This window comes from Phymastichus coffea, unplaced genomic scaffold, assembly GCF_024137745.1.
Source record: "Phymastichus coffea isolate CEN01 unplaced genomic scaffold, Cenicafe_Pcof_1.1 PCOF00059, whole genome shotgun sequence".
NCBI classification, from domain to species: domain Eukaryota; kingdom Metazoa; phylum Arthropoda; class Insecta; order Hymenoptera; family Eulophidae; genus Phymastichus; species Phymastichus coffea.
Window position 1 is genome coordinate 1,176,125 of NW_026706870.1, and position 26,881 is coordinate 1,203,005.

The window sequence follows — 26,881 nt, forward strand, 5'->3', positions numbered from 1 at the left end:
ATAAAAAATGGTCATAGCAACAAGTGGTTTCCTTTTCCAGACGTACACGAGCAAAAGCGCCAGATCGATTGACCGACGCGTCACGCTACGTGTTTATTTGTAGTCGCTCGCGCATTGCTCGGCGTATGCCGCACGATTTGTTACTTCCGTTTTGTGAAAGGAACAAAAGAACCACCGTCGCCGTCGTCGATAGACCCTTTGAGACATAGAATCGATAGACGGACTGTAAAAACCATTGAACGGGTGGATGGGACTTTTACAGCCTAGTAGTAATGGAGAGAGAGAGAGAGAGAGAGAGAGAGAGAGAGAGAATGTGATCAGCTTGTCGTAAGACTACTTCATGGTGATCGGATCGGCATCAGGACATTTTCTTCGCAAAAGCCTTTTCAGTTCGTCTCATATGATCATTTCGCGGTTGCTCCTGTCTTTCGATCAAATTCAACGTATCGCAATGTTGCCATTTGAAAATCGAAAAAACTCTCGGTTTTGATGGATTTGGTAGTGATTCGATCGTTCACTTAGAGCCGCATCGCGCTCAGCAGCGGCGCTAGTGGGCGAGAAAATTCCGGACGAGCCGATAGCTGGAATCCAGAGTAATAAACCAGCTGCATAGCCAATAGGGAACGCTGGGTCTCGAGTGCGTATGTGTGTGCAATGTGCATTCTATCGATAATGTAATCGCGAGCATAGCTCCGGCATCCCCATCAGCGGAAGGGAATGCAACGTGCCTTTAGAGACTGAGCGATCCACCTGGTGATTGGTTTTATTCAAACGAACGCTTTAGAAACCTTAGCGATTGGTACTGGCATAATTACATGTGGTGTGCATGCGTCATCTGTCTTGCGAGAGCCCATCAGTTGAAAGAACAAGGAAAACATATTTCCGTCATTTGTTTTTCAGAAGGATCTTGCACATTGTCGTACCGTCACTAGACCAATTCATAGCCTATATACACGTATTGCTAACCGCAAATCATGGAAAATGCATTTGGCAAGCGCGGCTGCGGCGCTCGCGAAGATGACGCGCGGGTTGCGTCAAGCACGCAACGTCCGAAGCGAAATTTTCGAAAAGCGAACAAACAAACCAAACATCGATCCGAGAACAAGCTAGAAAGTGCTGACTGTGAACGTTTCTGTTGTTGCAGAGTTGAAAAATTGGCGGATATCACAGATATTTGAGAGACAGAGTAACACGGACGAGAGGAGACGGTGTTCGTTGTGCGGTAAGGTCGTAACCAATGTGCGCAATCACTATTACGTGCACTTCCCCGGGAAGTACGCCTGTCCGCTGTGCCCGGCCGTGTACACGCGCAGCGACACGCTGCTCACGCACACGCGCACGAAGCACGTGAACGTCCAGTGATTCGCCATTTTGTCACGCGTCGTGCACACGCTCATCGAAATGGCCGGCGGCGGTCAGACCTGGTCGTCACTCTGTTTACTTCCTCAAGAGGATTCCATTTCTTCTGCTTTCTCCTTACTTTTCCTGTTTTTGTATCGCTATCGCGGTATATGTTATTTAGTTCTGTTTTGTTGATTTATGTTTATTACTATGCTAGTAAAGTTTATACTATGTTTTAAGCTCCAAGATTTTAAATTAGAGATAATACTTACTTTATTAATACTGAAAATTAGTCGTGATAATATGTCCGGTAAATGTTGATTCTTTCATGGAAATGTCAGATAAACTTACTTTCATTATGTTATAAACTTTTATTGTTTTAGCATGAAAGAATTTTTCTCCTCAAATGTTTTCTGTTTATCAATGACTTTCAGACAGAGCATATCTTTATACGTAATATATTAACTACCTGGAAAGTTCATGTAACAACGTTATTTACTTATTATTTAGTTATTCTTCTTCTATTATTTTTATTATATGTTCATACATCAAGTAAATTCAGTGACGACTAGTGAATATTTTGTAAATTTTCTGCAAATATTTGTACTGTAAATTCCATTGTAAATTACTATTGTAAGCAAGTCAGTTAATGTTATTTATGGTCGAGTCACTTGCTCATAAACTCAACTTAATACTTCGGACACCGTCTGCTTCGATTGTTCTGTACATATAATATCTTTAATCATTATAATTACTTGATGTGTTCAGTAGTCAAATTTAAGCGTATGAAGATTCAATCGACAAACCATCTTAATCGAGTATATCAGGGTATCAAACTACATGAAAGTAGATTCATATTATGTTATTTTATCAGAAAACAATTTGATTTTATTAATTATATTTTTAGTATTAAAAACAATGAAATTTGATGAGTAAAAAGTATTAGTTTATGTAAGACAAACAAATTTAATAACGATTAAAATAGCTTCATTCTTTAGGAATTTTCGAAAGCTTATTCCTATTGAAAATAATTACAACGGCGTAATATTTAAAATATATTCCTCGTGTGTCGAATGAAGTGATCGAAAACATAAAATTTCATCATTTTTTTAGAAAATAATCGTCAATAGTTTAAGAACAAATAAGGTTAAGTGGTTTTTCAGAAAAAAAATATATTATAAAAGTACTATAGTTTGATAAATTATACAATCCAAAGAATATGTAATTTTTAATATTTTCATTTTCTGTCTATTAAATAGTAGCAATCGGTAAACAATTCTTTTAAAAAACATTCAAAATTGCTGTCGTATTGAACATTCCCATTGTAAATTTGGACTTTTTATACAGAAACATTCCATTGTTTAATTTACAAAAGTGAGGCCTGCAATGGCTGGGTCGGTAGGGCGACGGACTCGCACCCGGTAGGCCTGGGTTCGATTCCCCAGTCCCTGCTGATTGATACAAGCTCCACTGAAAAAAGTTTCATGTGCTTTGTTCCCAAACACATTGCAAGCCTCCGTCGCTGATTAGCACTGATGGGCATAAATAGAGCGACGTTAAATAAAAAAAAAAAAAAAAAATTTACAAAAGTAACATTTCATTAAGCTAGTCTGAAAAAATAATTTATAATTCGATATATCTAATTGTCAGGTATTACTGCGATGTTCCTCTAAGCAAATTAAATTTATTTTGAAATATTTATTACATAATTAATTTTATGTATGACACGAAGGAAAGGACCACGATTTAAAACTTTTTCAAGCGTCGAGCTCTGAAACATACGTAGGTTCAAATGAACCAAGTGAAAAAGTTATACTTGAAGATTGACTGCTCGGTACAAAATACGGTTATTGGTTACAAAATCCTGGTTACGTCTACAGGTTTGTGAGCATTGTAATTGCAAATGTAAGCTACGAATAATAAACATGAATGGTTTTGTTTTTTGAAATCAAAAAGAAAGCTCTTTCTTGCAGCTTATTTTAGCTAGCGTCAACCTGCCTTTTTGTCGTAAGTTCTGGTACGTCTGCTCGAACGTGGGATGCCTAGACTGGGCGCGACGTGTCTGCGGCCTGGCACTTAGTGGCCCTCGCATAGCCGTCAAGCGGCACTCGCATAGCGCGGCATGCGGTTAGCGCTGCAGATGCTGCAGCCGTACGTTTTTAAGCTCCGCTGCGCGGCTTTACCGACGATCGATAAGTCGCAGCCGAGTTTCTCTCCGCTGCCCTTCCGAGTCGCTCGCCCTCGTGCTGATCAAACGCCTGCGGACCACTTTGCTACTGTACTCGTTTGGCCGCAGAGGCAATGAAATTCCACGTAAAACTGGGCAGAAGGGATGCACGCTTGCTATCTCGATCACAGTAGTGAAATGTCAAGGTGACCGGACAATTGCGATCTTTCGCTTTGGACGGCTAATAAAGAACACGTCCGAACTGCTGTCACCTCGACTATCAATAGCAGGCGGCATAGCCCTTGATAAACAGTGGCAGTGGATTGAATTTAGTCCGTTCGACAGTGCCAAAACACAGACAGGACATTTCGTGCTCTCTTTTTAGTCGCGTGTCCAATGCTAGTAGTAGCTGCGCGGCCTCGTCACTCCTCGTCGATAAACGTCTCACCCTATCCATCTCTCAATCAGACCCTTTCACCGCAGAGCGCTTGATATCGAGTATCGACGTTCTGTCATTGCACCAGCCAACCCTGCGCTGCGCGCTAACTTCTCTCTGTCTGCCTGTCTGTCTCTCTCTCTTCCCCCCTCGTCGGCTCCGCGCGCATTTTAACTGGTGCAGCCAAGTTTCGCCAGGCCTTTCAAATGGAAAGGATGCCTTTGCTTTGAGAGCGCGTGCATGCGGACAAATTGAAAAACTGATTGCTCGCGATACCGATAATTGAGCATTGAGTGGTTTGAGCGGGAGTCAGCGCGAAAGCGGACGCTTGTATTTCGAGTCCGTCGGAGCAACGCCGCGACAGTGGGAAGGCTCGGCCGACGCTCTATGGTCCGTCGAGGCTGGGCTGGATGGGATACCGCGGAGAACGGCAACCGCGCAGACCGCCGGTGGGGGGAGGCGTGACTCGATCGCTCTCCGGCTGGACGCGAGCAACGGCCGTCCCTTTAGAAAGCGCGCGCCCACCAGGATAACAGCGCAGCAAGCACGCCGACGCTCGCTTTGCACGGCCGTGGAAAGCGATCGGTCGAGTACCCTACGGAGCCAGCTCCTGCTCGTTCCCGCTGTCCGTCGCGGCTCTTGTGCTGACCGGCGACGCCGCCGCCGTCGTCGTCGTCGTCGTCGTCGTCGTCGTCGTCGTCGTCGTCGTCGTCGTCGTCGTCGTTGCCGTTGCCGTTGCGAGCCGTAGAGCTAAGCCGCGAGCGCGCCTCAAGCAAAGTTCTGATTGTTACGTTGTGCTGTTGGATTTGTGTCGCAGGTACGATGCCGAGCGTACCGGTGGATCTGTCGTACCAACAGACATTCGCCAAGTTGTCCGACAGCTCGAAGTCGTGGAGGTGTCTGATCTGCGGCAAGCAAGTCAACAACCGCTGGCACCACTTTCAGGTCCACTCGGGGCGGCGCTGGAAGTGCCCCTCTTGCCCCGTCAGCTACAGCCGCACCGACTCGCTGCGCACGCACATCCACTCTAAGCACTGGGAGCCGCCTGTTCGCCAAGGGCGCCTTATAGGCCACGGGGTTCTCGGGCAAGAGGCGCAGGTGCATGCAGATGGCCATCTAGACTCCCCGGCCCGAGACGAGTCCCTGATCGGGCACTGGCCCGGCCTGTCCCTCGGCGCCATCTCGCACGCGCGCACCTCGCTCTCGCTATCAGCCGGAGCCTCCCGAAGGAGCCGCACCGCGCGGCTTGAGCCTTGACGCCTGATCGCCGCTCGCTCGCGACGAGAATCACCACGCTCCACGGCGGCTCGACGTCCCGATTTCCGAGGCGATCCTCTTTACCCTTTCGACTCTTGCACGTAGTAGCTTTCCCGCCGAACGCTCGGACGGCTCTCGCAAACGCTCTTAGCTAATTGATAGACTGAAGCGAGCGCTGTGATTCCATCGGAACACCGTACGTCGATGGTACTGTTGCAAACGTTTCACGCTTTCGCCATGTTTTCCCCGTTGCGTCAGGCTGCGCGCACGTGCCATTTCTAGTTTTAGGACGGTCTAAGCGGCATACTTATCGGCTACACAAGCCTACGTTACCATTGCCAAAAAAAAAAGAAGAACGCTCGCTACTTTACCGACTAACCAATATCCGGCTGCCGGTAATTTTTCATTCGCACCGTAAAAGCTATGACGACGCTCGAATTTCGTTGTAGCCTCCATCGAAGAGGCCATCGTTAGAACGCGCGAAAATTCATGCGAGTACTCGAATTTTTCTGTTACGCCGCGATTTTTAAGTCAAGTATTATTGTGGATGCGTTTTCGCAAAAGTCACTTGATTTCACTTGTGCATCGTTTTACTTGATGACTCGCCATTATTGACTAAATATTGTGAAAAGCCATTTGCTGGCAGCATTGAAAATGCATGCTGTCTTTCGATCGTAGAATGAATTTCAATTGTATGGAAAATTTTTACAATCAATTTTGTTGACGTGATCCGCTGTAGCCACGTAATGTCGGTGGGTGATGATATTTGTCTTGAGGAATAATGAATAATACTCGAAATTGCCATAATGCTGCATCGTGTGGTCGGTAAAATCAAACTTTTTAGACTGATTCGTGCGTTTACATTTCATTTGCCTTGCACTTAATCCGCTGTAAGCTAGATACACGTTAATGTAATTATAAACTCAGTAGTATAGCATAAATACCATATAAAGTAAGTAATATAGCTATTATGAAATTCTAGAAGATGAAAACAGCTGCTGCTCCCAGTGGGCCAAGCACAAAGCTGACACCGCTGGGAAATATTCATTTAAACAGGATTACAAAAGCAGCGCGAGCCCGTTTATTTTTATTTGGACCAACGATAATTGTCGTCGCGAGTAAGCAAACGCTATGAAAAACAAAGGTCACAGGGAACGAATAACTTGAGATGTAGTAATAAATGTCGAGGCTCGTTCGAGGGTCGATGAACGACGCGCACAGCTCGCCGAATGCGCGTTTCTTTATATAAATGTGGGGTTCCTATATAAGTACCGGCGCGAATGGCGATCGCGCGCGCGCGAGAACGAGCGCGTCTATCGGTTTGTAAATACACGAGGAAAAACGCTTCTCTTGCTCCGTTCGTTTTCCATCGAAATAAAAAATGCCCCTCCGTGGCTTTGCTTCGCTCAATTCTACAATTAGCGCGAACAGTTTGACGTCTTCCGGTAGCGCTGCGATCGTCGGAGCAAACGCTCGAGTCTATTTCGTCGCTCTTTTTTTAAATCGTTCGTTCGGTTCTTCCCGCAAGCCGCAACCCAGCGTCAGGCAGCGCGACCACGAGGAGCGGTGCTTTCGCTACCCGTCGGTTGTGCTTTTAATGCCGATCCTCGTGCTAAAGCGCACGCAACGAATTGCGAATGACAAAGCCCTTTGTGCGTCGCTAATGAATGAGGCGACGTGGAAAAGAAAGAACAACTTTTTTTTTCCCTGCGTAGGGCTAATCAACCGAGTGTCGGATTAATACCTTTTAAATGAAAGAAGAAGATTGCGTCCTCTTCGTTAGAGCTAAAATGTTTCGGATTTTTATTTAATATTACCTTCAACGCAAATATACACGCACATTTGGTGGAGTCGGTGCGTATCGCTTCCACTGAAAAATGAACGTTACAATGATTTATTTAACTAATGTTTACTTAAGTAGATGTCGTTTTACGTTAAAACTCGATAGATTTAATCGGGTTATAAATGTAATATTTTATTTGTAAAGCAATCAAAGGAATAGCTGTAGCGTAATTTTATACTGATTTGAAGCTTCGAGCGAGTTTGATCGAATGACGTCTTCTTTGAAGCGAAGAGCGAAATCGATAGTTGCATGAATGTCTACAATGTCTCATACGAGCGACAGACCGAAAGTGTGACGTGTGACCATTGTCGACAATCCTCCAAATCATCGACTAACGATTTTATGTGCACGTATAAAAGGCAAAATAAGCAAATTAGTGTAACAATGCGCCAGTCGCTAAAGTAACAAAGTGCGCATGAGTGTGAAAATTCAATGGAACATGAATGCCATTTAAGAAAAATGAAAACTAGTCGTTAAGAGATGTAAAGCAACCTTCGCAATCACTTACTCGTGTTTTACTCGATTACAATGTGTGAGATAAAGTATCACTCAGAACGAAAACAAAACAAGTATATACATGATATAAGTATAAAATTTAATGGGGCCGTCCTTACTGGCTTTCCAAATTGTAAATAGACCGTGTTGTTGACTTTGGATTAAACGAGTATTTTCGTGTATTTACATACGAAAATGTTAATGTGTAAATACTAAAGTAATAATTTATCATGAATATAACAATTAAATTATAATTATTTTACAGGATGGATAAACAAAAAAAAAACGATTTATGAATTGCACAGTAAACAGGCGTTCTCTTGTTGAGTTTTCATTGCTACTTTTATATGTTTACTAATGGGACGTAGAAAAAAATGAAGAAAAAAAAAAGAAATAAACAAAAAGAAGCTCGCAATACGATTCCGTAATATTCCTAACGAAATTCGACGAGTCTGTCGACTAAAAATCCAAAGATGAAAAAGAAATGTTAAAAGACTGATTCTGAGATAATAATGACTATTGAAAATTTCGTCAATTTATTGTATTATAATTCGAATTAAACGAAATTAAAAAGAAAAAACTAGGCGAGCGAATCGTATTACAAGTACTTTGCGTAGTACGTAAATGAAGCAAATGTAAAGTTAATAATTAGACTACTCGTTTCAGTGTAACCCTGAGTGAAGCCGAATTAAGTGTTGAGACAAAAAAAAAATAATAATATCGAGCAAAAGTTGTTTTATCGACTAATAACTGTTCTATCTCTCTTTCTCTCTCTATCTCTTTCCGCACATTCGATGTAACATGGTAATATCCCTTTCCCCCTCCCCTCCGTCACGTAAATTAAAGAGCAAACAGAGCAAGTTTCAATTTAACGTAATTATCGATATGAAGAAGTGTCAATCTTTTGTCTAATAGATGGTACTTAAGCGTCCGCTGCATCCACATTTTTGTGTAAGAGCCCGGGGTGACTTTTCAAACAAGCATTCTTTCGGATGCACTTGATGTTTTAGTGTCGACTTTTATATATACGCATACGTACTTATTCTGATAGCAAACGAGTATTTTCAACGATATTGTTTATGCATAATTGATCAAGTCTTCGAGTTCTTCGAGAACAAACAGTGCAAATGTCAGTCTATGCGCTTTATTTTTCTAGTCATCGAACTCGTTCAGCAATAATTCAGTATGTATTTTTGAAACAAGTGTCGGACCTCGTCTCTGTATTTGAAAGTCAAACAGTACAAGAATAATCGCTCGAGCGTTCAAGCGATTTCAAGGTGCACACTGGTGCTTCCGACGAAATGTTCGAAATTCCTGACGAGCGTGTAGATGATTATACCGATGGCGAATGGCCCGAGAAATTGTCAAAAGAAAACAAACAAGAATAAAAGTGAAATTCGCGAGCACGGTAGTCGAGCAAACACGATGATAGCGGCGTCGGAGTCGTGTAGTCGAGCCATAAGCAAGCACGGATATAAAAGGGGTAAGACAGAACTTCTCGCGCAGCGCAATCAGTGATGTATACCTCGAAGAAGCTTGTGACCCAGCAGCTCCGTGGCTTGTCTTTCCTTCCCGCATTGTATACCCGCGCGCGAGCAACCGAATTATCTCTACCGAAAAGTCCTCTCCCGCGCCTGTATATCTGTGTCGCTGAACTTGTCGTGTTCCACTCCGACGTGATCATTCTTACGATCATCCTTCGTATACCGATGTATTTTTGTGAACAGTACTGATAAATAAAATTGCTAAATAGCCCGACCTAAGCAACAAGAGAATATCATACAACAAAACAAGTGTCACGAAATACCGATGGTAAACAAACAGGAACAAAAAATTTTAAATTAAAAAAAAAAACATAAAATGTGGAATCGCTGATGTTGTACAGTTATTGCGGTAAATGTACTACGATGTACCTATATTGTATATAGATATATTTAATTAAAGTGATGATGAATTTGTGTAAAATAATTTTTTGCCTTACCTGACCTTATTATCTTACAATCTCGTCTCTATGAAACTTTATATTTTTGCACGTCGTGTAGACGAGGGTCATATTAATTAATTAGTCTAAAGATATGATATTATTTGGAAAAATATATAATTACTTGGCTTTTGCAACATAAACAGAGAATATTATGAATGACATAAAGCAGCTGAAAAAGTTTCGCATAAAAGTGTAGAGCTGGCATTTGGAAATTTTTTAAAATATTATTACTTTGAGCAAAGTTAAATGAGCTTACACTTATATACATTACGAATTCCAAACTCGCGCATGTACCTTCATTAGTAAGTGTATTTCAGGTTTACCATTAAGATTCCCTTCCGCTTTCACCAAAGTATTTTCCATCATTAGTAAGTAATTCATGAATTCAACGAAAATAATTTCACACTGCGTTTACCTTTAAAAACTCCCTGGCTTTCCTACCTATCAGCATTCATGTCGCAATTTACATTCGTAGATTTCGAAATATCCGAGCTCAAGTGTTAAATTGAAGCTTGAATTTCGTTGGAATTGAAGCTCGTGGTTATGTTTATTTTTACATATATCAAAAAAATAATTTAGTCAGAGTATTTAAAATTTGTAAAATACTTCCACAATATCGGGGTTAATTTAGATTGTCAGAAATTAATACATAAAAAACACTTAAATTTTCAGGATATTGCTTAATTTTGTTGAAATTCGTACTTCATTTAAATAACATCGAATGTAATTCAAAAATATAATACAAAAATTTAAAAAAATAATTAAATTGCACTTGGCAACTGTCCTAAACTTGAATCCATTAATTTTTCCGCTTCACGAAGTATTCCAAAACTCGCGCCTAATCACGTGGTTGCATGTGATCGAAGTCTCCCGGGTTGCGCTTGCGCTGAGTTCACAGTCTCCATGAGTTCAAAGATGCGAACAAAGAAAGAAAGAAGAAATGCCACCGGCCACGTGATGAGACTCCAAATGGCGGTAGAATCAGTTCCGCTTCCGCATCATTTCCAGAGAAAGTTTTGGCTATTACATATATTTATATACTGTATCTATATTGCTAATAAACACACTGCCATAAGAATCTCCGAAGAACATTATTGCTGTTGTTCTGTAGTAACTTGACAGAGTCGGCGTTGATAACAATGGCCTTGAGAGCAATCAAATGGTCGGATGGTAAGCTGGAGATCCTGGACCAACTTTTGCTGCCTAAAGAGACTGTGTTTATCGAGATTAAGAGCGTTAAAGATGGTTGGAACGCTATCAACAAGATGCAGGTGTGCTTTTGTTTAAGTTTGATTATTAGCCAATCGAATAGCCGGCAAATAATCAAATAAATCTTACTTGTTATGAAGTATCGATTATTATTTACATATATTATATAGAGCTTTAAATATATTGTTAAGAGAATGTTGTAAGTAAACATAACCTATAAATATTCTAAATTTCATTATATTAAAGTAATCTCAGTTTTTACAGTTTAAGTTTTGCATTATTTTTTAGATTATATGCATGCGGGATGACATCAATAATTGATTAAAAATGAATATCAAACAAGCATCAATGATTAAAAAATTACACGATGTAAAGACTAAAAAAGGCGTATCGTAGATTTCGTTATTTTTGCTTAATATTGAGTTTTTGATAAAATTGAAGGACATCTCAGTAGCTTAAGATTTAAAGAATGCGGGATGACTATGATGTTTTACGTAAACTGCAAATTATTAACGTATAATGGTTTCTCCGTAATCATAAATTTGCTGATATCTCCTTAACTACTTTCGATAGGAATTATCGTGATAACGAAAAGTTAATTTTAACTTTGAGTTTCATATTGGTATAGTTTATATGACGTGATATAAAAAAAAACGACTTAAATAAAATTATTCTTATTAATGTTTCATTTATTTGTGTGAATTCTGTCTTGAATAGTTTGCTAAAAATTATAAAGATACCAATTTTATTATTAAGTACTATCAAACAGAAAAATGTATTTATTCTTTAGATAAATTCTTGAAATAAATCAGTTAATTGCATTGTTGCTAAAAGAATCAAATTTCAAGTTTGAATCAAAATTTGGAAATAAATTTAAAAACTACTCTTATGAATGCTAGAAAATTCCTAATATATATTTTTATTATAAACAGGTTCGAGGAGCTCCAGCAATTGCTGTTGCTGGATGCTTGAGCTTGGCTGTGGACATCATACGCCATCACTACAATAACACAAAAGTACTCCTGCAAGATATCAAAGATAAGTTAGATTACCTTATTACTGCAAGGCCTACAGCTGTAAATATCAAGCTTGCAGCAGATGAAATCATTCAGTTTGCCACAAAATTATCTAAAGAAGATATTTATCCTGATGACATGAAAGACAGGTTATTATTTTACAAGCTGCCATTTTATTCATTTAAGGCAACATTTTTACACAATTATTTCATTATTACAGAGTTATTACAGAAATAATCTCAATGTTAGAAAAAGATATTGAAGACAATATATCAATAGGAATTCATGGTTCAACAGAAATTTTGCAAAGGACTGTAGATGAGAAAGTAATAAGTGTGATTACTCACTGTAATACTGGTAGCTTGGCTACCGTTGGATACGGTACAGCTTTGGGAGTTATTCGGGCTCTTCATAAGACTAAAAAAATAGGTAAATACATGCACAATAAATTGATTGACTTTTAACTTTATAATGCATTATTAAATTTGTTCTGTCAGAACAAATTTACTGTACTGAAACCAGGCCTTACAATCAAGGAGCAAGATTGACTACTTATGAATTAGTGCATGATAAAATACCATGTACACTGATATGTGATAGTATGGTTGCCTCGCTTATGAAATCCAAAAATATAGCTGCTGTGATTGTTGGAGCTGACAGAGTTGCTGCTAATGGTGATACAGCCAATAAAATTGGAACATACCAAGTAATTATCTTTTTTTAAATCGTTCGTTCGGTTCTTCCCTCGCAAGCGGAAAGAATTCTAAATTTAATCATGTTTAAAGATGCTCATAATTGTATATTTCGTATCATTTTTATGCATTGATATATAATTGTTTAATCTATGTTTCGATTTCAATTACTATTCGATTTTAATTGCTAAATTTTGAACTTAAATTACTGATTTTTTTATGGTAAGATTGTATTTGATTTAATTAATCAACTTTAATTTCAATACCGAGTTTTCTACTTATGAAGATATGTTACTTTATTACTTTATCAGTTGATATTAATGATATTGTAGCGAAACATAGATTTAGGATTCGATTTAAAAATATTAAATTTCGTTGTTTATATTTTGCAGATTGCTGTTTTGGCACGCTATCACGAAATACCTTTCTATGTAGCAGCTCCATTGACTACAATTGATTTCTCAATACCAAATGGAGATAGTATCAAAATTGAAGAGAGACCGCACGACGAACTTACTTGCATCAATGGTGTTCGAATTGCTGCTGAAGGAATAAATGTTTGGAATCCAGCGTTTGACATCACACCGGCGAAAATAATCACAGGAGTAATTACTAATAAAGGTGTCTACAGACCTCATGATCTTGTTAAACTTAAACAAGTAAAAGATTGAACATTTATGATATGTTTTTATTCAGAGAAATACACGAGATATTTACAAACAATAAAAAATAATATTTATTGTGTAATCTGCTACGTTTTCAATATGTTTGCATTTGTTTGGTTTCATATAATGTAATAGAATTTACAAGACGTTAATTAGAATAATACTACAAGGAGATATAAATTACATAATCATAATCAACAAATACTTACGCAGACAATATATAGTGATCTTGTATTTTATAAATAATTTCGTTTCAATTTTAATTGGTAAAGAAAATATGTTTCAACTGTAATTGTTTTTTATCGGACAACATTAAATGTCTGTTACATAAAATGTATACGTCAACATATAAAAGAACTAACTAGCTTTTTTAGTTCATATTCAGATAGGAACTAGTTAACTTAGTTTCATTCAAGTCTCTTCAGTTTTCTATATTTTAAAGATTTTTTTATACCGTAGGTGATAGCATAATTGTATTTATTTTGAAATGATCTTTTAATATTACTGTGTTATGTCAGATAGAAATACTATTTTGAATCATACGGGAACGTTGCTTAATTTACTGCCTAAATCAAAATAAAAAAGCTTAGTTTTTTAAACTAATTTTATACATCTATGACTGTGTTTCATCTTAAATGTAGATAGATCAAAAAATCATGTTAGGCAACTGTTAAAGTGACATAGCAAGTCTGTTTTCCAAAGTACCATTATCTGTACATATAATTATCTGATTTATTTATTTATTATCTCATGGCCACCGTAAAAATAGATAGGACAATGATTCTGACCGATGTGGTATGTATTAGCGACAGATCATTATACAGTTCCTTTGCTACTTTTATGTCTTTTCATTCGAAGGAAGAACTGTAACAAGTGAAATGTATAAAAGAATTCTTATTAAGTTTTTCCAAGTCTAATTAAAATGTTGATGTTAAGTACGGCAAGTTTAGTATACGGTGCTCACGAAGCATGCAAAAACTACCTTGCTCGATAGTGACTACGTTTGACGAAAGATTTCCCAGTCAATTGTAAAGACGTCTTTGAAAAAGTCTGTGATCGTACAACGCATTTTTCAATGTACTTTAGTTACGTTTAAATCCCGTTTTTTGTGATAACTTTTTAAAAAATTAAAAATTAACCGATATATCATAAATCTACTATTCCATGATATCGAAAAACCATGAAAATTGACGATTAGAAAATTTGCAAAATAATAATTATTGTGATAATTAGTAACGAATTTCTACATATATGTAACTCTTCTTTACCTTGTATAGTAAGATTGTATTTGATTTAATTAATCAACTTTAATTTCAGTACCGACTTTTCTACTTATGAAGATATGTTACTTTATTACTTTATCAGTTGATATTAATGATATTGCAGCGAAACATAGATGTAGGATTCGATTTAAAAATATTCAATCTCTTTGTTTATATTTTGTATATATGGCACATTCCAGGCTATGACGATCAGCTTTTCAGGGGTAGGTTTCGGATTTTCTTAAAACTTGGTATATATATTGCCTATATGGTAGTGTATTTAAGTATGGATAATTAGATCATTATAATAATTATATCAAAAGTTATAAACAATTGAAAATTTTTGACGAAAAATTTTCAAAAATGTATATCTCCGCAACCATTAAAGTTATCGAAACGAATTTTTTTTATATTACGTATAAAAGGGTGTACTTTAAAGATATTAAGCGAACAATACTTTAATATCAATTTTTCCAAAAGTTATTAACATTTTTTAAAAACAATTGACCATATCTCAAAAAGTATTATTTTTATTTTAAAAATTCTTTTTTTATTGAATTCCTTGACATTTTTTCTTTAAGAATCCATTTTTAAATTCATCGAGCGATAATAGTGAACGCTGACAGGCCCTACATTAAAATCAATTGCAGCCTAAAGACATGAAAATTGTCTTGTACATCAATCGACAGTCGAATTAAAGTCATTCATTAGTGAACAACATCTAGTTGGTCATTAATGCTGGATTCGATACTTATCCGATTATTTTCTTTGCTGATTATTATTGTGTCATTTGCATATAAATTAACAGACAGCATCGTCCAGCAGTAAGTCCAAAAATGTTGCATTGTGGTACTCCATACGAAAATCTTGTTGATACGCTTACACAGTTTTTGTGCTTCATGTGCTGTTTTCTATCACATAAAGTTTTTTTTAAGAGTTCATAGGCTAAGCAATACAATTACAAATCTACAAATTTTCAATTGTTATGCTCAATTGCGAACTACTTCCGTATATTTAATATCTAGCGTTAAAAGGAGTTGGTTGATGAATTTCGTTATTAAATACGGTTTATTTATAATGTTAGTTTTAGCGAAAATATTTTTAACGCATGTTTCTTTATTTATACTAGTTGAGTCTAGTCTGATGATTTTTTTATAGAGGGAAATATACTTATGTTCCAGAAGATTTAAGAATAAATCCTAAGCATCATTGTCCTGTGATTGTAGATAAATCATCTACAATAAATTTATTCATTTCAAGATATTTGTTCATATTCTTTATAAAAATTTTTTATCGTAGATAGGACATTTGTTTAAATCTGTGATATTCAGTTTAATTAAATTAGTTATTATAATATCATAATCTAAAAACATTAAAGAAGTCAATTTAATTATATTTTATACCATGGTATTAGACTATATATAGATTATATAAAAAGTATTAGATGCAATCAAAAATTTAGATAGAAAATGATTGACTATTATTAAAATTGCTGTTAGAAAGAATTGTTATTGTTAGAGAAAGGCTGGAACGAGGTAATCGCAATTTCGGTTCGTTAAAAAAAATCGTAGCCTGACGTCGATGTGCAATTTGTAATGAATAAGTGAAAAAAAGTTTATCCTTTTTTGGCTCTAAAATTACTTATAAAATGAGACGTCACACATCAGTATAAAAAAATAGTTTATAACTTATTGTAAAAAGACCATGAAAATCAGGCATTTTTTAATTAATTAATCATTTTTCAAATTACAATAAAATCTCTTATTAATACATTGTCAATAATATTCTGTGATGAGAACAAGCTTCGATTCAAGATTCGTTTTAGTGATAAGCTCAACTACAAATCGATTTCTTGCCCTTAGAGGCGTCGTATGTGTGTCGGCTAGAGCTCGTTCTTTCCTTCAAAATTTATAGTTCTATGTAAACTCACTGCCTAAGTCGTTTTTTAAAATTTAAATTGCATATAAAAGTAGCCTTAAAGTGAAGGCTGTGAATCGCCTTATAATCAAATGAAATGTGGGCGATATTGTTTATTTTTGTAATTACCTCAGTCGCGAAGCTGATTTTCTTTTCACAAATTTGTAAAAAAAAAATCAACTCACTAAGTGCAATAGAAGCGAACTATTTTTTTTATAAAATCACCACGACTTTAACTATAAATATGAAGCGACGTAACTTTCATGACTGTTTTAAAATTTATTATTAACAATGTTACATTCAATATCATTGAACTTCCATGGGATTGGCATAAAAAACAATAGCAAATCACAGCTGGAGACCAGAGCGCTCGGCCGATTAGTTAGAGGATAGAGCAATAGGCGTCTGCGAACGATCATGGAACGGTGCCCAAAATTTGTCTATTTTCTGCAACTAGTACATAGTATTTTTTTTTAATTTTGAGTAGCTCTGCGAAATATTAAGTTAACGGTTATAAAATATAATTTTCACCTTCTACTGTAAGTGTAATGTTTCTTTTTATCAAGGAGTATTTTATAATTTTTTAAACATATTTATGGTAGTTTTTCTAGAGTTCGATATACAACGTTACGATGTAAAATTAATATTATTCAAAAAAATGTTTGTCAATTGCACATTGACGCCAGGGCACGCGATTTTCTTGGAAAAACTGGAATTCCGATCAGTACCACCTTGCAGACTTTCTCCAAAAATGAAAATCCCCTTTGCAATTTATCCCGGTTACTCTGCTCTTGTTGAACCGAGGCAAAGCGAGCGCCTAAGGTTTGGTGATTCGGCAAACGCAATGATCGAGGGATGCGCCACGTTTGTCTCGGCTGCGGTAATTTATGCCTGGCCCCACCTCCCGCGTGCGTGAACAGCGCCTAATCTGCTCGCAGAGATTGGACAAATTCTGCGGCTTGTAACGACAATTGTTACGCCCCGCCCTCTTCGACGCAATGCTCCCGCCCATCCTGCTGCATACAAAAAACAATGCATATTTTGGACTCCCGGAACCGCCGTATTTATGCCAATCCTACGATTTCTGCATATTTTTTCACTTCTTCATTATCCTCTGCCTAACCTTATTATTCTAATATGTGACAATAATGAGAAAAAGCGACAGCAAGCAATAATAACTTTGCAGTTTTTACGAATCGAATGCCTCACGTTCGTCGGTGCAGTACATTCAGATGTTTGAATGTAGTTCCAATAGTTTTTTTACCGCGTTTTATTAATTTTTAGGCAAAGATCAAAACCTCCAAGGATTCAGCGCCAAAACCATCCCACTGGACATGAGCGCGAATAGCTCAATCACTTTTCAGTCTCTTGAACTGTCTCAAGCTTGTAAGAGGCAGAGGGGAAATTTTATTTGCCATAGAGAGGCGAGACATTCTCCACCCTCTTCTTACAGAAATGTGCATCTTCTTAGTCATTATACAATATTTACGCTTAGGAGTCATAAGTTATGAAAGAAGCGTTGTGATGCCCACACAGACGTGGCACTGCATATCATTTTAAAATCACTTTCAGTCACATCCATCAAGAAAACGACTGTTATTAAAAAATGGATATTTTCTGCTACCGGTCATGGGAAAAGTGCTGTTGATGGCGCAGTTGGCTTGCATTATGCTACAATGCATAGCTTATGTAGTTCAGAAATTGATGCTATTCAAACCCCTTTAAGTTTGTTAATGAAGTTGAGAAATATACAACGTCCATTGAATTGATTTTTATCAAAAAAGAAGTTCGAAATTTTAGCAGTATTAAACGGCAAACGGTATTACATTGTGATGATGCGTCATCACAAGAAAAATATATATTACCTGCGTTAGCCCGCTTCGGCTAGAAAATGCGACCGAACAGCTACTACCGCATGCACCCGCCCACGCACGTCCGGATCTCGCGATGTATGGCCCCCAGAAGTCTCCCTGACCGATACGCACGACCCTCACGCCCGCGTACAACCCCTCGCGCACTCACGACCCGATCCGACACTCCCTCGGAAAGCTGGAAGCCCTTAAAGTTTCCAGCCGTGATCAGCTGATCGCAAGCCCCCGTTAACTGAGGCAGGCTTAGCTAGACTAAAGTAGGGGCAACAGAGCGCGTGAGAGTAAGCGAGACCGCCGATACGAGACCGATCGGACGCGAGTGAGAGGAATCGGCAAGACCAACGAGCAACGGATAGACAAGGATAGACAAGCGACGCTAACTGACCAACCAATCGTTATCGGCTTAGGGGTAGCTAGACTAATAGGATGAAACCGACGCTATCTCTGTAGCCAGTAGGCAAATTAGGTGCCAACGCACGACTAATAAACAAATTACGCGGGCTAGGAATACCGGTATAGACGGCGCTGACACCCGGCTTCGCAACAAGCTAACTAATCAGCTAATGACTAAGGGGAGGTAAGTGAAGAGAAGCGGCGCGTCGCCGAAAAACGGCGCGCCAGTACCCGTCTAGCCGTGGTGCTAATTAAAAGCCAAACGAGCGATTTCTCCACGCGAGTGCCATAAAGTGAGCAGCGGAAGCAGAGCAGCAGAAGCGGAGCAGTAGGAGCAGCAACAGCAGCGCAGCAAGAGGCCCACCGGCCACGAACAACAGCCTCAACAGCTCGCAATCGCGTTCCAAGGAAGCGCCCGAGTGAGTACGCTTTTCTCTTAAATAGATCGCGTGATTGCCCGTCCGCGTTCTCGGGAGTGCCGCGTGACCTCCGCGCGATTATTCAAACGCTAGATTCTCGGGAGTGCCGTACGACCTTCGCGCGTCAAACCGATCCTTATACGAATCTTCGTCATCGACCTTCCGAGCAATTTCCTTGACGCGCTGTTACGTTGTCCGCTGCCCGAAAGACGAGTTTTTGCGTGCGCGCGTCTATGTGCCGCAAAATCTCCACTTAACCTTAACGAGTCGTTGATTTGAGGCGAGCTTTTCCGTTTGAGTCGCGTGATTGTCGAACGTCCGCGTCCTCGGGAGTGTCGCATGATCTTCGCGCGTCCGATACGATTTTCTCGAGCGCGCATCTTTGCCGTCGGTCTCTCGGACGCCCTTTTTGTTCCGTTACGTTGAGCATCGTTTGAACGACCAATTCTTCACGCGCGCGCACACACTTGTGAATTCTTCGCGCGTACGTAGGTTGACCGTCGATTTTCTCATACGCAAGTTTCCCGACTAAGTTGTTAGACTTAACGAATTTCTGGCTTTCGCGCGGACACGAACTCCCCGTACGCGCATCAGTTTCATTGATTCCCTTTGTGCGATATTCTGTTAGACAAAATTGTCGAGTGCCGCATGACCTTCGCGCGAGCGACAAGTCTTACGCGCGTTGACAAATTCCTTTGCCAAAACCGAGCGTATACTGTACGAGTCGCGCCTAACCTTCGTTCGACCGACGAGTTTTGTGTGCGCATTACTAGCTTGTTTTCCTTGTAGGATTATCGTTCCGAAATGTTAACATTGCTGATAGAGTAGCCCGACCTTCGCGCGACCGACCGATTCCGCGTGTGTGTGTTTATTCGGGCAAATTTCTGAGCCAGTACGTGATGTAAGTGCCTTGCATACGGCATAACTACGCACTCGTGATCCATCGAGACCGTTCGTATCAACGATCGCCCGCCCAGGTCGACGTCGCGCTGAGGTACGCCACTCGTGTCCTTGTTAACCTAGATCAGGCTGACCATCGCGAGGGGTTGACTACTGGGCTGACCGGGGGAATAACTGATTTAATAAAGACGAGTCCCTATTAACCACGGTCTACTTATTGACTATACCCTTTTGATCACCTCATCCCCCGTAGTCACCGCGATCGGTTCGAGATTACGAACGCGTATGCAAACGAATGATTTAATCGCCATTCCATTAGATAGCCGTTGTCGCGGGAACCACGATACCAGTCGACGAAGGACCGGAGGAAACCTCTTTCCAGACTACTGATCCGTTAATAGAGGCGCCCCTGTGACGCCTCCCTCGATATACCCGCTTCTGAGCTAAGAGCCACCGTGCCCCGGACCACACCTGACTAGCCGAACGAGCTGCAGCCGTGGGTGGCCTGTAAAAACCACCCGTTGTCCCTTCTCTCTTTCGATTCGGTGCTCTAGGTCTCAAACGAACCCGCAAATAGGATTTCGCGCTCCCATTCTCCTCTTCCATAGGTGATAGCCGCGCGAAATCGGCATACGACGACGACCTCAGCGAGGAAGGAGGCAACGGGGAAATCACCCGACACTCATCAGCGACCAGGACCGCCGAACCAGCTAACGTTGCAGCGCTACCTGCTCTCCTAACGCGAGAGCACGGTGGCTGGCGCCCAACTCAATTAAAAATAAAGCTGCACACGTTATTCGGCTAACTGCGCCGCTGGCGGCAGCGCGAGACCGGAAAAAGACTTTGTCATTTATTTTTCCCCTCCCTCTCCCCCGTCGCAACATGTGGAAGCGTGTGATTTTCGAAGGGAAAACTACATGCTTCACAGCTAGAACTGCTGCGTATCCTTGGATCTTCTTATAAAAAGGAGTTTATTTAAAAAAAAAAGGGTTGGGTCTGACAGTGAAGGCAATGTATTTGTAATTTGATTGGCTAAATTATGGTCACATGGTATAAATAGTTCTTAATAAATGATAATGAAATAACCTCAAAGTAAAGATCCAAGCAGAGCGGAGTTCCAGAGCAGAGTTCAGATTCGCCTCGTTAATCTGAACGATAGTGAAATGATTCTTAAAAATGAAACAAAAAACGAGGAAAAATCTAAAACAATAACAACGTCTTCAAAGAAAAATTAAAGATAAAATATAGCTCAAAAAATCAAGAAAAATAATGGCAAAAGTAACAAAAAAAAGAATGAAAACCATTCAATAGTGTCTTTTTTATAATAATTATACGAAACAAAAACTTTATTCGTCTCTTTTTTACTGTAGATATGTTAGTATAAATGCATGTTTTATTACGTTCACACTTGAATTAAAAAAAAATTATTATTTTCAAATTGACAAAAGAACACGAATCAATGATTTTATAAATCCATTAGCAAAGTTTACAAAAAAATATGGCATATTGAAAAAAATTAATTTTTTTCAGGGATATATATAATAAGATTCACTCTGTTTCCGAGATACCTTTTACTGAAATAGTTGATACGGTAAAGTTTTTGTTTGATAATACTTTTTTCCAGTTTGATGGAATAATTTACAAACACATTTTTGGTACACCGATGGGTTCTCCAATGTCGCCGTTGTTTGCTGATTTAGTTATGAATGATTTGGAGACAGATTGTTTAAATGTTTTGCGAGATAAATATAATTGTTCATCACTTTTTTATTTTAGATATGTAGATGACACTATTTTATGTATAAAAAGGGATAATTTACAATTGGTTTTGGATATTTTTAATAATTATAATAGTCATTTAAATTTCACACATGAAATCCAATTTAATAATAGTATAACTTTTTTAGACATTTCGTTAATAATTAAGAACAGTAAAATTGTTACTAATTGGTATCAAAAACCGACTTGTTCAGGCAGAATTTTGAATTTTTATTCTAAACATACAACTCAGCAAAAAGGAAACATTGTATATAATCTGATTGATAGATCTTTATTGCTATCTGATGCAACCTTTCATGAAGATAATATAAAAATTGTTAAGAGCATTTTAAAAAATAATAATTACCCGGAAAAATTTGTTAAAACATGTATATTAGATCGCATTCGTAAACGTAGATTTGGCAATAGTATTACTACTGAGGATGATAGAAAAAATACGAATATTAAATCGATGGTTTTAACGTTGCCTTTTCATAAAAAATTTTTTAACTTATGTAACCATAGTTTAAGAAAATTTAATATTCATTGTATACCATTAATTAATCATAAGCTGGACAATATAATAAAACTGGGTAAAGATGTTACAGATAAGTGGAATGAGACAAATATAGTATACAAATTTTGTTGTGATAGTTGCCCGTCTGTATATATTGGTCAAACTAAGAGAAGTTTAAAAAAACGCATAGATGAGCATAGTAAGACACCTTTAGATAATTCTCTTCCTGTTCCTATGCATTTGAAAAATTATCCTACACATTCGTTTGACTGGGACAACACAATAATTTTAGATAGAGAGTCTAATTATTGTAAGAGATTAATTTCGGAAATGATATTATTAATTTGTCTTATAACACTATAAATAGACAAGAAGACACTAGTTTATTGAGTAAACAATATAAAGGTTTATTTGATGTTTTAGCTGACTGATCTCACATTTATTTATAATATATGTTTTTAAAAAATTTTGTTTTGATGTACAATGATGCTTAATGTACCGGTTTTCTTGGCATAGGAGAGGGGATACATTTGATTGTGTGTCTACCTGTGATTTGTTTTGGTATAAAAGGTAACAGACACTGTTTGATTTGCATTATTTCATAGTCTTTGTCCGATTTGAATTTTGAGTATTTGAACGAATGTTAAGTTATAGGATGAGTTTAACAGTGTATTTTTGGAGTGCATATATTATACAACTATGGATTTTAGGTGGAAACAAAATACGGTTCTCCATTATATTCCATTTATTAAAACAAAAAATACTCCGAAGTCATTTTTTTACAGGAACTTATAGAGGTCTTTATGAATTAAGACGGAATCACCCCACATGTATATATGTGAATTTATATAGTGCATTTCAATTTTCACTGTAAAAACAATAGGTGATGAATTTTACGAAGCAAGCAACAACTATAATAATAACAATAATATTTTCCGTAACTATTACGAGATGCTTTTCCCATTCTTTTCTCAACCGAATACTTGGGAAAAACGGTGAAAGACGCGGTGATTACAGTGACCGCGTACTTCAACGACTCGCAACATCAAGCCACCAAAGACGCTGGAGTGATTGCTGGTTTGAATGTGCTCAGGATCTTTGAATCGTCGAACTTTCGATCAATAAGCCTCTTGGCATCGAAAACTGTGTTGGAGGGATTCATCGCCACTTGATTCTTAACGGCATCTCCAATGAGTTGCTCATTGTCCGTGAAAGCAACATAGGATGGTGACGTTCTGGGCCTTGATCGTTGGCGATGATCTTGACCTTGCCTTGTTGCCATACTCCAACGCAAGAGTAGGTTATAACTCCAAATCAATTCCAATAGAGCTAGTGCCATTGTGCATTGTCGTGTTGTATCGCTTTGCATGTTTGCTTAGAAGTGACTCGTATTGAGAAAATTTTTCAGATACTTGCGATTGTTGAGAATATATATTAAAAATTTTGTTAAAAAAGATATTTTCATCACTTATATGATAAATGTCTAAAATCTTACACGCATGTAAAAAATACTAGCCACGTTTCTCTTATCGCTTTTCGAATTATGGCTTTACAAAAAATTACATCATTTTTTTGAACTTAATAACTTTTGTCATAATAAATACTTTGATAAAAAATTTAGGGAAATGTTTACTTCTACGTATACGACCTAGATATAAGCGAGAACTAATTCATTCAGAATTTGGCTTTAATATTGTAACAAGGAATAAAAGTTAGACGGTAACCTTTGCGAATCGATATTCGTTCAACTTTTAACAGCATAAATCTGCAATGTCGTGATTTTTATGTGACTAAATTTATATTAAAACATCAATTTGATATAACTTAAATAGTTCTAGCTGTAGTCATCACAACAGTAAGCGTGAAAATTATAATAAATATCTTAGATTCTAATATTAAATATAAATTGTAAATCTCTAGCTTTACTCATAAAGACAACCAAATTGCTTCCACACACCTAATGTTCAACTGAATAATTCAACTTCATCTGGCTTGTAAATATAGAGAGATACGAGAATCCAGCTTTCATCATCTTTAAATGATCATTTAAGGTAATATTTATTCAACGTTGCACAATAACTGAATGAAAATCATAAACAATGCAAACCTTGCTGTAAGTTTCCATTGATATGATGAAGAAACCTCCACCAGTTATTACTTCTGGTCTGGAACTTCGTAACATCATTATGAATAACAATTTTCTCGTCTTCGGACAAGCGAGATACCATTTACAACTGCAACTAAAGTAACGTAGTTGCATGTACTTTTCATATGACATCGGGTATGGACTTCCCATTGCTAACTTACCAAGCGTCGAACACAGACGAACTGGAGTTGATAATCATCTGGCCATGTGCAAATATTACATAAAAATGTATGAATAACGCAGCAAAAATAGTAGCATATCTGATCAAAACGAATGGGTTTGATAAATTTAGTATAACCTAAAACAAAATTATCGATATAATGGTACAACTATGCAGGATATATAATATATTTCAAAATTTTCAACCAAGTATATTCCACCATTGAAGATAAAGGCATTCGCCAAAAGTATCGTGAACCAACAAATCTTATAAGTTTTTTCCATCAGTGGCACCATTCTATAAAACATCATTGATCGAATAATTCAAAATTTCCACAGACATGTCACTATGCAATTATAATTACTCGAGTACTTCGTTGTGTAATTTTATAGCTTTCGCTACGTGTTCGTAGGCTTTAATATTCGAAATTGTATAATCCAGCAAGTTCGCCTCGTACTCCTCTAAAACCGTAGAGGCTTCTTGCAAACGTATCCTCAAAGTTATATAATATAAAAATTATCAAATAAAATCAATCAGCTCATGGTAGTAACAAACTATTGCATGTCCGCTGAATTATTAATTAAACAGTTCTTGTAGATTGCCCAGAGAGCATAGACTTACCTAACAATTTCGAAAATGCCGCATATATGTCTCATACTAATTATGAAACCAAATTCATAAATAGAAACTCCTATTATGTAATAAATAAACGTAAAAATTATGTGAAGTATTATAAGTGCATAATACTTGTCCTCGTCAATGAAACTATAATCAGTATAATGAGGATACTCTTTTTCAAATTCATCGTTCATCATAAAATATTTGAAAAGTATTTTTCCTATAGGTAAGATAGAGTAACTTAACACGGTAGCTGCATATATACCTAGAAAAATATAGTATCACGAATTTAATCAATAATATAAAAATATCCGAACAAGTTGAGTATGATACTTGCTTACAAGCGAACTTAATGCAGAAATTCTGTGCGTGCTCAGCAGACTTGCCTAATATGTAGGCCTCCTTTGGGTCGTTAATTTCCCTGAAGTGATCGTTCACTTTGTCGTATATCCTTTGTCTCTACAATACATAAGATATCCATGGATGAATTGCATAATATATAAATAACTTTGATTAGCGTATTTACAGTTTCATTGTAAAGGCAGCTTGTGATGATCATTACGAAGCAAGCAGCAACTATCATTATACCACTAATATTTTCCGTGACTATTTCGAGATCCATTCCCCATTCTTTTCTCAACCGAATTATCTAAATAATACATTCTATCCATTAAAGCTTGTTGTTTTTATGAAAGTAATATTATAAAATGATCGTTAACAAATGAGAAATGCACATTACTACAGGTATTATTCCCGCCAATCCATGTAAAGCAAAGTGGACACGGAGAAGACATTTTTGGAATCGACTCTGATAGAACCATACACCCCAAAAACTTTCCAAAATTTCGACCCACTGCCAACTGCGATGTTGAAAAAAAATCGCCTCCTTTCCATACTGATTTTTATAAAATTGCATGCATCTATACAATTCCATCTTTCAGAGTTGACACGATTACAATGGTATCAGTTGAATAAAACTGAGAACAAATAAATGCGGCATTTACTGCATCGCGTTTTGCACGACGCAGTTATAACCCCATCTTATGAAATTTTGATTTTCACGGACGTCGGAAATCTTTATCACGATTTAGTTAAATATTTTAGGCTAATGTATGCAGACAGCCCGTAGACAATGATTTAGATATGATTCGGTGTATATTGTAAAATCTTTATTTCTGTGTGGTAAACAACTAAAATATGAATATGTCTACAGTTGGACAATTTAATATTAAGTAAAAGCTCGTTCTTTTAGAATCAATGTTCAATTTTCCGTGATATATACGAATACACACACACGCGCGCGCGCACGCGCACACCCACACAGAGACAACACTATGTTCATTTGATTTAATATGAGATATACCGGATGGAACTATGTATTGATAAATGAACATATTGTAATATATTCGATATAATCTTTCTCAAATGTTTGATTGCTAAGTACTTTTGTTTATTAGACTTAGTTTATTATTTATTGTACTTTTACAGTCAGTCGATACGACGAACTGATTCTATATAAACTATTTCTGATTTAATAAATATAGTCTAGTTTTTTTATATAACTTTGTATTTCGTTGTAATCATTTAATAGTGACTATAAGAATATACAGCCAGGTTGATATTTATAATTTAAAAGTATTATCAACGTAGTTTCAAATTTACATAGTCTGAAATTTTTGTACTGCAAAATCATGAAAAACGCAATAAAAATTTAATATAAGTTATCAAAACATTATACTTTTTTATAATCATATTTTTCGCGATATGTATTACATACTTTGACGTTCACGGTTGAAATTGAGGGGCCGGATGCAA

General features: G+C 37.4%; 3 protein-coding genes across 10 annotated transcripts in view; 2 read left to right on the forward strand and 1 right to left on the reverse strand.

Moving 5' to 3' along the window:
- The window catches only part of LOC131666482 (sex determination protein fruitless), a 62,785-nt gene extending 53,292 nt beyond the window's left edge, over positions 1 to 9,493 (forward strand). For 6 of the 8 annotated variants that reach the window (XM_058939188.1, XM_058939192.1, XM_058939195.1 and 3 more), the window contains exon 5: positions 4,762 to 9,493. In XM_058939188.1, the coding sequence (XP_058795171.1) occupies positions 4,762 to 5,201 (440 nt within the window). In that variant the 3' untranslated portion in view covers positions 5,202 to 9,493. The other 2 variants (XR_009302100.1, XM_058939191.1) reach the window with 2 other exon arrangements.
- Positions 9,494 to 10,369: 876 nt separating this feature from the next.
- Positions 10,370 to 14,700, forward strand: LOC131666484 (methylthioribose-1-phosphate isomerase). Its single transcript, XM_058939197.1, has 5 exons — positions 10,370 to 10,794; positions 11,665 to 11,897; positions 11,969 to 12,177; positions 12,246 to 12,454; positions 12,833 to 14,700. Exons 1-5 carry the CDS (start codon positions 10,663 to 10,665, stop codon positions 13,109 to 13,111), a joined length of 1,062 nt encoding a protein of 353 aa, XP_058795180.1. The 5' UTR covers positions 10,370 to 10,662; the 3' UTR covers positions 13,112 to 14,700.
- Positions 14,701 to 22,971: 8,271 nt separating this feature from the next.
- LOC131666558 (odorant receptor 10a-like) lies at positions 22,972 to 25,422 on the reverse strand. The gene is made up of 7 exons (XM_058939339.1): positions 25,408 to 25,422; positions 25,070 to 25,331; positions 24,813 to 24,941; positions 24,655 to 24,745; positions 24,450 to 24,586; positions 24,250 to 24,382; positions 22,972 to 24,174 (listed from the first exon to the last, which is right to left on the reverse strand). The coding sequence occupies exons 2-7, from the start codon at positions 25,261 to 25,263 to the stop codon at positions 24,100 to 24,102; spliced, it is 759 nt and encodes a 252-aa protein (XP_058795322.1). The 5' UTR covers positions 25,264 to 25,331; positions 25,408 to 25,422; the 3' UTR covers positions 22,972 to 24,099.
- Positions 25,423 to 26,881: the final 1,459 nt, after the last annotated feature.